The 12,984-nt window shown below is 39.3% G+C and overlaps 1 protein-coding gene across 1 annotated transcript; it reads right to left on the bottom strand.

The window, feature by feature from the left end:
* Positions 1 to 5,708: 5,708 nt before the first annotated feature.
* Positions 5,709 to 6,510, bottom strand: LOC127923718 (very low-density lipoprotein receptor-like; the record flags this gene model as incomplete). Its single annotated transcript, XM_052507780.1, has 3 exons — positions 6,413 to 6,510; positions 6,115 to 6,234; positions 5,709 to 5,939 (listed from the first exon to the last, which is right to left on the bottom strand). Coding segments are annotated over exons 1-3 (409 nt in total), but the record flags the coding sequence as incomplete, so codon positions are not given.
* Between the last annotated feature and the right edge of the window lie 6,474 nt (positions 6,511 to 12,984).

The following is a 12,984-nucleotide window of genomic DNA, read 5'->3' as shown; positions in this document are numbered from 1 at the left end:
AAATCGCGCGCACTTGCAATATGATTCTATAGTGTAAAAACATCACCTAATGGACATGATGAAATCAACACAACGAGTGATGGAAATGTACAACTATCACTGCTCGGCCATCCTGTGTCCATCAGACCAGTCAATTTTGCATTTTTGAGCATGTCAAATTTCATATGGTAAATGCACATTGAAACATATTGCAAATGCGCGCGCACTTGCAATATGATTCTATAGTGTAAAAACATCACCTAATGGACATGATGAAATCAACACAACGAGTGATGGAAATGTACAACTATCACTGCTCGGCCATCCTGTGTTCCCATAGCAGACCAGTCAATTTCAGCATGACTGTAGATGCATGTTACAACCATATGGTAAATTCTTGAGTTACATAGTTGCACAACAATGCACGCATTTGCAATATGGTTCAATGGAAAAACATATGAATGACATGATGAAATCAAAATTGACAACGAGTGGGATGGAAATGTACAACTATCACTGCCTCAGGTTATCCTGTGTCCATCAGACCAGTCAATTTGCATTTTTGAGCATGTCAAATTTCATATGGTAATGCACATGAAACATATTGCAATGCAATGCGCGCACTTGTTTCAATGTAGATTTACTATAGTGTAAAAACATCACCTAATGGGACATGATGAAATCAATACAGGATGGCCAGAGTGATGGAAATGTACAACTATCACTGCTCGCCATCCTGTGTCCATCATACCAGAATCATATTTTGCATTTTTGCAATATGTCAAATTTACATATGGTAAAAGTACCTTGCTCAAACATATGCAAATGCGCGCACTTGCAATATGATTCTATAGTGTAAAAACATCACCTAATGGACATGATGAAATCAACACAATTGAGTGATGGAAATGTACAACTATCACTGCCCGGCCATCCTGTGTTCCCATAGCGAGCATTAATATCAGAATGACCGGTAAATGCATTTACAACCATATTTTAATTTTGGGTTACCAGTTGCACAACAATGCACGTGCATTTGCAATATGATTCTATAGTGAAAAAACATCACCTAATGGACATGATGAAATCAACACAACAAGTGATGGAAATGTACAACTATCACTGCTCAGCCATCCTGTGTTCATCAGACCAGTCAATTTTGCATTTTTATAGCATGTCAAATTTCATATGGTAATGCACATTGAAACATATTGCAAATGCACAGTGACTATGATTCTAAAGTGTAAAACATCACCAAATGGACATGATGAAATCAACACAACGAGTGATGGAAATGTACAACTATCACTGCTCAGCCATCCTGTGTCCATCAGACCAGTCAATTTTGCATTTTTGAGCATGTCAAATTTCATATGGTAAATGCACATTGAAACATATTGCAAATGCGCGCGCACTTGCAATATGATTCTATAGTGTAAAAAACATCACCTAATGGACATGATGAAATCAACACAACGAGTGATGGAAATGTACAACTATCACTGCCCGGCCATCCTGTGTTCCCATAGCGAGCATTAATATCAGAATGAGCATGTAAATGCATTTACAACCATATTTTAATTTTTGGGTTACCAGTTTGCACAACAATGCACGTGCATTGCAATATGATTCTATAGTGAAAAACATCACCTAATGGACATGATGAAATCAACACAACAAGTGATGGAAATGTACAACTATCACTGCTCGGCCATCCTGTGTTCATCAGACCAGTCAATTTCACATTCCTGCAGGATTTTTTTAGCATGACAAATTCGTGATGGTACCTGCCCATTGAACCATATTGCAAATGCACAGTGACATTGCAAAAGTGAGAAAACATAAACAAATGGACATGATGAAATCAACACAACAGGTGATGGAAATGTACAACTATCACTGCTCAGCCATCCTGTGTTCATCAGACCAGTCAATTTTGCATTTTTGAGCATGTCAAATTTCATATGGTAAATGCACATTGAAACATATTGCAAATGCGCAGCGCACTTTGCAATATGATTCTATAGTGAAAAAAAACATCACCTAATGGACATGATGAAATCAACACAACGAGTGATGGAAATGTACAACTATCACTGCTCGGCCATCCTGTGTCCATCAGACCAGTCAATTTTGCATTTTTGAGCATGTCAAATTTCATATGGTAAATGCACATTGAAACATATTGCAAATGCGCGCACTTGCAATATGATTCTATAGTGTAAAACATCACTCTAATGGACATGATGAAATCAACACAACGAGTGATGGAAATGTACAACTATCACTGCCCGGCCATCCTGTGTTCCATCAGCGAGCATTTTGCATTTTTGAGCATTTCAAATTTTTAATATGGTAAATGCATTTGAAACATATTGCAAAATGCACGTGCATTTGCAATATGATTCTATAGTGTAAAAACATCACCTAATGGACATGATGAAATCAACACAACGAGTGATGGAAATGTACAACTATCACTGCTCGGCCATCCTGTGTTCCCATAGCGGGCATTAATATCAGAATGACAAATGCATTCACAACATATTTTGGGGGGTTACAGGATATTTTCAATACCAGTGACAACATGCGTGATGAATATTTTTTTTTTTAAACAGTCCATAAAAGCACTGCTGCCCTATTAGAGGGCCGTAGTGATGGCACCCCATAGCGGCATGAACCATATTGCAAATGCATTTACAACCATATTTTAATTTTTGACCAGTTGCACAACAATGCACGTGATTTGCAAAACAGTGAAACATCACCTAATGGACATGATGAAATCAACACAACAAGTGATGGAAATGTACAACTATCACTGCTCAGCCATCCTGTGTCCATCAGACCAGTCAATTTTGCATTTTGCAGCATTTTTATAGCATGACAAATTCATATGGTAAATGCCCATTGAACCATATTGCAAATGCGCGCACTGCAATATGATTCTAAAGTGAAAAACATCACCTAATGGACATGATGAAATCAACACAACGAGTGATGGAAATGTACAACTATCACTGCTCGGCCATCCTGTGTCCATCAGACCAGTCAATTTTGCATTTTTGAGCATGTCAAATTTGTATGGTAAATGCACATTGAAACATATTGCAAATGCGCGTGCACTTGCAATATGATTCTATAGTGAAAAACATCACCTAATGGACATGATGAAATCAACACAACGAGTGATGGAAATGTACAACTATCACTGCCCGGCCATCCTGTGTTCCCATCAGACCAGTCATTAATATCAGCATTTTTGAAATGCATTTACAACCATATTTTTATTTTGGGTTACCAGTTGCACAACAATGCACGTGCATTTGCAATATGATTCTATAGTGAAAAACATCACCTAATGGACATGATGAAATCAACACAACGAGTGATGGAAATGTACAACTATCACTGCTCGGCCATCCTGTGTCCATCAGACCAGTCAATTTTGCATTTTTGAGCATTTCAAATTTCATATGGTAAATGCACATTGAAACATATTGCAAATGCGCGTGCACTTGCAATATGATTCTATAGTGAAAAACATCACCTAATGGACATGATGAAATCAACACAACGAGTGATGGAAATGTACAACTATCACTGCTCGGCCATCCTGTGTCCATCAGACCAGTCAATTTTGCATTTTTGAGCATTTCAAATTTCATATGGTAAATGCACATTGAAACATATTGCAAATGCACGCGCACTTGCAATATGATTCTATAGTGTAAAAACATCACCTAATGGACATGATGAAATCAACACAACGAGTGATGGAAATGTACAACTATCACTGCCCGGCCATCCTGTGTTCCCATAGCGAGTCAATATCAGAATGACCGGTAAATGCATTTTGACAACCATATTTTTATGTTTTTGGGTTACCAGTTGCACAACAATGCACGTGCATTTGCAATATGATTCTATAGTGTAAAACATCACCTAACGGAGATGATGAAATCAACACAACGAGTGATGGAAATGTACAACTATCACTGCTCGGCCATCCTGTGTTCATCAGACCAGTCAATTTTGCATTTTTGAGCAAGGTCAAATTTCATATGGTAAATGCACATTGAAACATATTGCAAATGCACGTGCACTTGCAATATGATTATATAGTGAAAACATCACAAAATGGACATGATGAAGTCAACACAACGAGTGATGGAAAGGAACAACTATCACTGCCCGGCCATCCCGAGTTCATCAGGCCAGTCAATTTTGCATTTCTGCAGGATTTTTGAGCATGTCAAATTTCTTACGTCATTTGGCCCACAAAAAATCCTTATGCACAATTTAAAAAATATATAAAAAAATATGATAATAAAATTGGACAAAAGTATATTCATACAGTTCTTACACATGTGTAATTGACAAAAAATCGAAAGAATTTCGAAAACGGTCCAGAAAGCACTTTTTAAGGGTGTGTGAAGTTTTTACAAAATTTTGACATTTTTGACTTTTGACTTTTGACTTCCTATGAAATCATATTGGAATTGGACAAAACATATTCCTTATGCGCATGTAAAAAAAAAAAAAATTATGATAATAAAATTGGACAAAAGTATATTCATACAGTTCTTACACATGTGTAATTGACAAAAAATCGAAAGAATTTCGAAAAACGGTCCAGAAAGCACTTTTTTATGGGTGTGTGAAGTTTTTTACAAAATTTTGACATTTTTGACTTTTGACTTTTGACTTCCTATGAAATCATATTGGAATTGGACAAAACATATTCCTTATGCGCATATAAAAAAAAATTAAAAAATTATGATAATAAAATTGGACAAAAGTATATTCATACAGTTCTTACACATGTGTAATTGACAAAAAAATCGAAAGAATTTCGAAAAACGGTCCAGAAAGCACTTTTTTAAGGGGTGATAAGTTTTTGAAAAAAAGTTCATTTTTTCAAAATTTTACTTTTGGACATTGATTTGGGTTACATATCCAATATGAAAAACCCCGGTGGAGCGCATTTGCCCCCTGTTGAATTTTTAAAGTGTTACAACTGGCAATTACCATATGGCATTTGCAATACACTTTGGATGAATCAACGCCGAATTGGGTGGTATTGGCCAATGTGTATATGGTTTGTCCGATGCCAATGACATGCCATTCATTTTTGTCCAATACAGGGGGTATTCCCTTACATGTAAACATACTCTGTGTTCTGTCCTGTTGGCCCTTCAGCTGCTCAAAATGTTTGACAAAATAGCCGTAGGAATGTATTCTTAAACCAAGGTTTTAGAGCACCGGTTATGAAGATTGAATTTCTATCACCTGGCGCATAGGCAAGACCATGTCAACACCTGCAAGACTTCAGTTAATATGCATGGTTCGCGTGCATGCACTGTCCTTCCTGTGCCCATGCGTTCGGTCATGAGCAAACATTTTTTATTGCCATGTCTGTTCAATTATACTTTCCTGTGCATATTTTGTCAAATGTTGACCAGCTGAAGGTCCAACACCACAGACAGTTTTGCAAAGTTAGTTCAAATGTAATTTGGAAAACATTGTTTTTTTTTCTCACTGTTTAAATGTGCATGGCATTGCCTACACAATTGAAGGTCTCATGTTTTGTGACTACATACTACTGTACACAGGCCAAAATACTTGCGCTTCGCGTTTCCATAATAGCTCCCATTAAATGGTAACTGAATAGTTCCTAAATTCCATAGTATCACATACATGCTCTCGTTGTTTCCATAATATCTCACCACAGGCCTCATCAGAGTTGTCCACACAGTCGTTAGCACCGTTACAGTATAGATCCTTGGGGATGCAGATCTTATTCCTACACCTCCAGTCCCCCTGCAGACAGCCCTGGTTCTCTGGGCAGTTAAACTCATCAGACCCATCAGAACACTGGCGCAGCCCATCACATACTGCAGAGGTATTTACACAACCAGGAGCCCCGGCCATGCAGGCAACCTGGCCCCTAGGACAGGCTGGGGAACAAGGACAAACAGACCTATTGTGAACAGCCTACAGTAAATACATTTAACAGACCTAAGTGATATAGGTCAACAGTAAATACAGGGTTAACGTTACATTTAGAACTTCACATCAACAAATATGTTCTCCTGGAAGAGAGCAGAAACAGTGAAACACAGCATAACTTACGGCAGGCCATTTCATCAGAGCCGTCCATACAGTCTCCATTTCCATCGCAGTGCCAGGAAAGAGGCAGACAAGCTCCATCATCACACTGCCACTGGTTACCCCCACACTGCTGGCCAAAACCTACAAGACAACACGGGTTAGGGCCCACACGGGTTAGTGCCCAAACCTACAAGGCACAAAACATTCCACACAAATAACTGGCAGGTGTTTTCTACTGTAAGGCTACATGATATCAATCAATGTTTACAAGACAAAAATGAATAAGCTTAATACTGCAGCTTATTCAGAACCATTTTACCTGTCAAACATTTCAAGCTGATAAGTAAAAGCAGACATGTGAACTGCAGCAGTTCCATGACCGACCATGAAGCTTGTTAGGCACAAACAGTACAAGCCTTACAGGGATAGTCTTTATTGAGTAACAATCAACTACACATTGTTCTGATTGGTCTAATTAACTACACTCTGTTCTCATTGGAGGGCCACTGGGATCACCAGCTGCATGTTGATTGGAGGGGGAAGGGAAGATAGAGCCATAGAATAAAGACATGGGCCTGGTTTCCCTAAAGCATCTTTATGCCTGGCGTACACTACACAACTTTCAAAATCCTAACATCGCTGACCCTCTCGCATTATATTACAATCTTTTCTGACGTTTTTTGTCTTGACAATGTAGTGGTGCTAAGAGATTCTTTACTTGGATTCTCAATACCACGATGTCTCGCTTAAAACAATAATGTGATTAGATTGTTAACGTAGCTAGAACCAGCAGTGGCTCAAAGTAGCCTCAAATGTTTTAATTTAGATATTCAAGCTTGCCATGCAGAGTTGAATTGAATACTAACATTACTTGAGAGCTGCGCTGTCCCTTCAGAGCTGTCCCGAATTTACGCTTTAGTTAAAGGCAAGTATAAATGCATGTTAGTAGTAGTCATTGCTCCTGCTCCAGAGTCTACACATCCTGGGTGATTGGATACAATGTCATCATCTTTGGCTTCTTCTCTGGCCAGGTCTCATTGGCTATTGCTGATCATCATTCTTAAAACTTGTTGTTGCAATCTCACACTACAAGTGCATTGCAGATTTTGTGCCACTAGAGATCCTGGTTCGAGTCCTGGCTCTGCCATGAACGGGAGACCCGTGGGGTGGTGCACAATTGGCCCCAGCGTCGGCCAGGTTAGGGGAGGGTTTGGCCGGCAGGGATGTCCTTGTCCCATCATGCTCTAGCAACTCCTGTGGTGGGCTGGGCGCATGCACGTTGACACGGCGCCCGGTGTAAGCAGTTTCCTCCAACACATTGGCTGGCTTCCGGGTTAAGCGGGCATCGTGTCAAGAGGCAATGCGGCTTGGTTGGGTCATGTTTCGGAGGACTCTCGACCCTCGCCTCTCTCTCGAGTCCATACGGGAGTTGCAGCAATGAGACAAGACTTTAACTACCAATTGGGTGAAAAAAGGTAAAATATTTCATATCAACTATGTTTGAAAATATTGGGAAGGATCGGTAGCCCTCAGATTGCGACTCTGACCCGCTCACATTAAAAGTGCTTCAGAGTAAGCAATACATTGGGATTTTATCTGCGATCTCAAAAATGTGTCTGGGACAGCTAAATCGAATGCAAAGCCAAAGTTTTTTTTAATGTTATGCCGTCCAAAGCAAGTGTATTGGTGTCAATTACAAGTGATATGGTCAACTGTCAAAAATGTATTTTTTATCATGTTTGTCTTTGTGCTGCATTGTATAATCTGTATTTGGCTCTGATTGGGGTTTTACGTGCTATTTTTATTATGTTAATTCAGAATTTATTCAGTTTCTGTCAACTGTGATCAATGAAATCTAAGTCTCTTGTCATTGATATAAAAAAAGTGCACAATGAACAAAAATATAAAGTTTTGGTCCCATGTTTCATGAGCTGAAAAAGATCCCAGAATTTTCCAGACGCACAAAAATATTATTTCTCTCAAATGTTGTGCACAAATTGATTTACATGCCTTTTTAGTTAGCATTTCTCCTTCGCCAAGGTAATCCAAATCCATCCACCTGACAGGGGTGGCATATCAAGAAGCAGATTAAACAGCATGATCATTACACAGGTGCACATTGTGCTGGTGACAACAGCCACTTTAAAAGGTACAATGCCACAGATTGCCATGGCAACTGCAGGAATGTCCACCAGAGCTGTTGCCAGAGAACTGAATGCTAATTTCTCTACCATAAGCCGCATCCAAAGTCATTTTAGAGAATTTTGCAGTATGTCCAAACGGCCTCACAACCACAGATCACATGTAACCATGTCAGCCCAGGACCTCCACATGGACAGCTGATGAAACAGAGTATTTCTGTCTGTAATAAAGCCCTTTTGTGGGGGGAAACTGATGTTGATTGGCTGGGACTGGCTCCCAAGTGGGTGGGCCTATGCCCTCCCAGGCCCACCCATGTCTGCGCTCCTGCCCAGTAATGTGAAATCCATAGATAAGGGCCTAATGAATTTATTTAAATTGACTGATTCCCTTGTATGAACTGTAACTCTGTCAAATCATTGAAATTGTAGCATGTTACGTTTATATTTTTGTTCAGTATAGTTGAGGGTCAAAGATGGTTAGCAGACTGACTGACTGAATGATTGACTGGGCGTCAATGCAACGTCTAGTCCACCTGGTTTCAAAGTCATTTAACTCAAATGATGTGGAAACAATGTTGATTCAAACCAGTGTGGCCCTGTGGTTAATGGCCCTGTGGTTGATGACCCTGTGGTTAATGGCCCTGTGGTTGATGGCCGTTGATGGCCCTGTGGTTAATGGCCCTGTGGTTAATGGCCCTGTGGTTGATGGCCCAGAATGGCCCTGTGGTTAATGGCCCTGTGGTTAATGCAATTGTTAGAGCTATTGACTCTGGATATCAAATAATTATATGCCATTTATCAGATACGCCATGTCCAAAACTTAATCATGTCCATCGTTTAGTCCCGGGGATCGAACCCACTATAGAAACAATGGGCTTGCTCTCCAAATAAAATTGTATTGGTCACAAACACTGCATTAGCAGATGTTATTGTCTGATATAGCAAAATTTTGCCTCCTCATGTGAAAACTAATCCCCTCCATCAGTGCAGTAATATTTTAAGAAACAATATCTAACAAATTACACAACATATTACCCAGATGTTACAGATGTACAAAATCTAAGTAGGAATGAAGAATATCTAACATAATATCTAACAAAAAGTATTGAAAAAGTATCCATCCCCTTTGGTGTTTTTACTATTCTGTTGCATTACAACCTGCAATTTAAATGGAATTATTTTGGATTTCATGTAATGAACATACACAAAATAGTCCAAATTGATGAAGTGAAATGTAAAAATAACTTGTTTTGTAAAATTTGAAAAAATAAATCAAATGTAAAAGTGGTGCATGCATGTGTATTCACCCCCTTTGCCATGAAGCCCCTAAATAAGATCTGGTGCAACCAATTACCTTCAGAAGTCACATAATTAGTTAAATAAAGTCCACCTGTATGCAATCTAAGAGTCACATGATCTGTCACATGATCTCAGTATATAGACCTGTTCTGAAAGACCACGGAGTGTGCAACCCCACTAAGCAAGCAACACCATGAAGACCAAGGAGCTCGCCAAGCAGGTCAGGGACAAAGTTGTGGAGAAGTACAGATCAAAGTTGGGTCATGTCGTGGAAATTTCCTTAATTACCAAATGATGAGAGAGCAAATCACACACCAGTCAGAGTTATGCTTAATCTTCACCTTTAATCATAATTAAGCTTTTGCAATAGCAATTTTACTTTCAACATTTCAGTGTCTCTAATGAAAAGTTGAGAGTGGTCAACATAATGGCAACTGAGATCTTTTATAGCAAAGATCCACCCCCCTAACCGACATGACAAACCACATATAATAGGAACTTTCACAAGAAAATATTTTACTTGAGAGAGGAGTATCCCATCGCCAGACAGTATTTAGCAAGAAATTATCATCCAGTTTGTTCTCCAAAACGAAGTTCCTATCTCGTTCTTGGTACAACAGTACCAAAACATTACCTCATCCAATGGTATATATCAATTGTCAATTCCAGATACTCCCATCTTAAATACAACCCCTCCTGGACAAGCTCACGGAGAGGAGAGTAAGCCTCTAGGTCAAGATAAGGGCAACCTCAGAGGGAACATACAATGGTTCCACACACTGCCATCCTCCTCTCCCCAATGAGAAAAGTAGGGAGTGACTGGCACACAGACATTGTGGAGACAAGAGATAATTGGTTCCACCTCAATCATTCCTTCACATGGTTTAAAAGATACGTTTACATATGAAGATAAGTCTGACCTCTTCCCCCTTCTGGGGCACAAGTAACTGAGCCCTGACAGAGAAAGGATTACTGCAAACGGCCAACACTATAGTACAAAAAGATACATTCTAAATGACAAGTATCTCACAAGCATATTATGAAGATAAAACATCTTATCTATGTTACCCAACTAATTCTGATTCATCCCCCACAGTTATAACAAAATATCCGAAACTTGAACATCCCACGGAACACCATTAAATACATTATAAAAAATGGAAAGCATATGGCACCAAAACAAACCTGCCAAGAGAGGGCCACCCACCAAAACTGGTGGACCAGGCGAGGAGGGCATTAGTCAGAGAGGCAACAAAGAGACCAAAGATATCCCTGAAGGAGCTACAAAGTGGAGATTGGAATATTTGTCTAGAAAACCCCTTTAAGCCGTACACTCCACAGAGCTGGGCTTTACGGAAGAGTGGCCAGAAAAAAAACATTGCTTAAAACCTCTTGAAGCTAGGGGGCACTATTTTTATTTTTGGAAAAATAACATTCCCAAAATAAACGGCCTATTTCTCAGGACTAGATGCTAGAATATAAATCAAATTGACAGCTTATGGATAGAAAACACTCTAAAGTTTCCAAAACTGTAAAAATATTGTCTGTGAGTATAATAGAACTGATATTGCAGGCGAAAGCCTGAGAAAAATCTAATCAGGAAGTGACTCTTATTTTGAAACCCCTGTGTTCCTATGCATCCCTATTACCCATTTAAAGGGATATTAACCAGATTCCTTTTTATATGACTTCCTTAAGGGGTCAACAGCCTTTAGACATAGTTTCAGGCTTTTATTTTGAAGAATGAGCGTGAACGACCACATTGTGTAAGTGAACAGACAGGTGGTGGTTCTCAGAGTGAGTTGTGCGCAAAAGAGAAAGGCGGCCATTACTCCCGGTCCTAGTAAAAAGCCAACTGTCCCGGTTGATATATTCACAAATAGATATTTGAAAAACAGGATTGAGGATTGATTATAAAAAACATTTGACATGTTTCTGTGGAATTTTTGTCTGCATTGTCGTGACCGCTCTTTCCAGTGGATTCCTGGGCGTAAAACACCAAACTAACGGAGGTATTTGGATATATAAAATATCTTTATGGAACAAAAGGAACATTTGTTGTCTAACTGGGAGTCTCGTGAGTGAAAACATCCGATGATCATCAAAGGTAAACGATTAATTTGATTGCTTTTCTGATTTTCGTGACCAAGTTACCTGATGCTAGGTGTACTTATTGTTTTGTCGAGCGATCGATAATCTTACACAAACGCTTGTATTGCTTTCGCTGTAAAGCATAATTTCAAAATCTGAGACAACATGGTGAATAACAAAAGGCTAAGCTGTGTTTCGCTATATTGATTTCATGAATATGAATATTTTCTAGTAATATTATTTGACTGTTGCGCTATGCTATTCAGCGTTGCTGATGACAATTATACCGGATCCGGGATGGGTGGTTCAAAGAGCACACACACTCATGAAATATATCATTACATTTCCTCCCAAATGAGCGGCGTTGTGGCACTAACTGATGGTTGTATGTGGAAGTTGTTTATGGCTCTATCACTTTCTACGTGCCGAAGAAAATGAAACAAAATGAATGAAAGCATAAACAAAACAAAATATAGTTATGCCACCTTAATCATCTAATTGGACTGCATTCTAACTACGTCCATGGTCTTGGCAAAATAACCCAATTATGGCATTGTCTAATGTCATATCTAGGGCTTTCCTCATTTGCGGGGTGTTGCTTAGGGTACTATCCTAAGTTGATAACTATATGATAAGGCACTAGTTTTGGGCAGTCTACAGGGATGACCTATGGACTTCTGAGAAGAAAACTGGTGAGTGCTGTGGAGTTAAAGGCCTCAAAATAAATGTTAAACTTTACTAAGGCTGGTCTTTTGCTCGAACCCTTGATCCTAGCATAAATCCTAATTGAATGTTCCGTTGTGCATGTGCGTTTATGCTTACACAAGCGCACATGTCAAGGGAAGGAAACCAAGTATCCTGGCAGATTACAACTTGTTCAGAATGAGTCTGACGTAGTCAGGTAATTTTTTAGGTCAGTGCCTGAAGGTCAGTCAGAATTGGTGTTGAGGGAGTCTGTAGTGGTTTTACTACCAGTCACTGTCTTCCACTATTGTAGTGGCGGTGGGTATGAAGAAGTATACTTCATAGCTATGTTATCCACGGAGGAGCTAACCTCATGACGGAAGTAATCTAAGTATTAGACCAGTAGTCCGTGGTGTGATCGTGGTTCCTGACTTCTAATAACTTTTCTTCTAAATGGAGGGTTCTATTTATTAGTGGCTTGTGTAACCATTGGAAGAGTGCAATGGAGATTCCCTTCCCCGTGTTGCACTCTGAGTGACTGAGACTCAGTCGCTGTTATCAAAAGCAATTTAACTTGTGAGGTTACTAATCCTCTGACTGAGTGTTGCTGGATTGACTGTGGTATTGGTATTGGTACTGGTACTCAAGGGGTCCAGTTGTCCTACCGATTTATTCT

Source organism: Oncorhynchus keta, unplaced genomic scaffold, assembly GCF_023373465.1.
Source record: "Oncorhynchus keta strain PuntledgeMale-10-30-2019 unplaced genomic scaffold, Oket_V2 Un_contig_3103_pilon_pilon, whole genome shotgun sequence".
In the NCBI taxonomy this organism is placed as follows: domain Eukaryota; kingdom Metazoa; phylum Chordata; class Actinopteri; order Salmoniformes; family Salmonidae; genus Oncorhynchus; species Oncorhynchus keta.
This window is presented reverse-complemented; position numbering and strand designations above follow the sequence as displayed.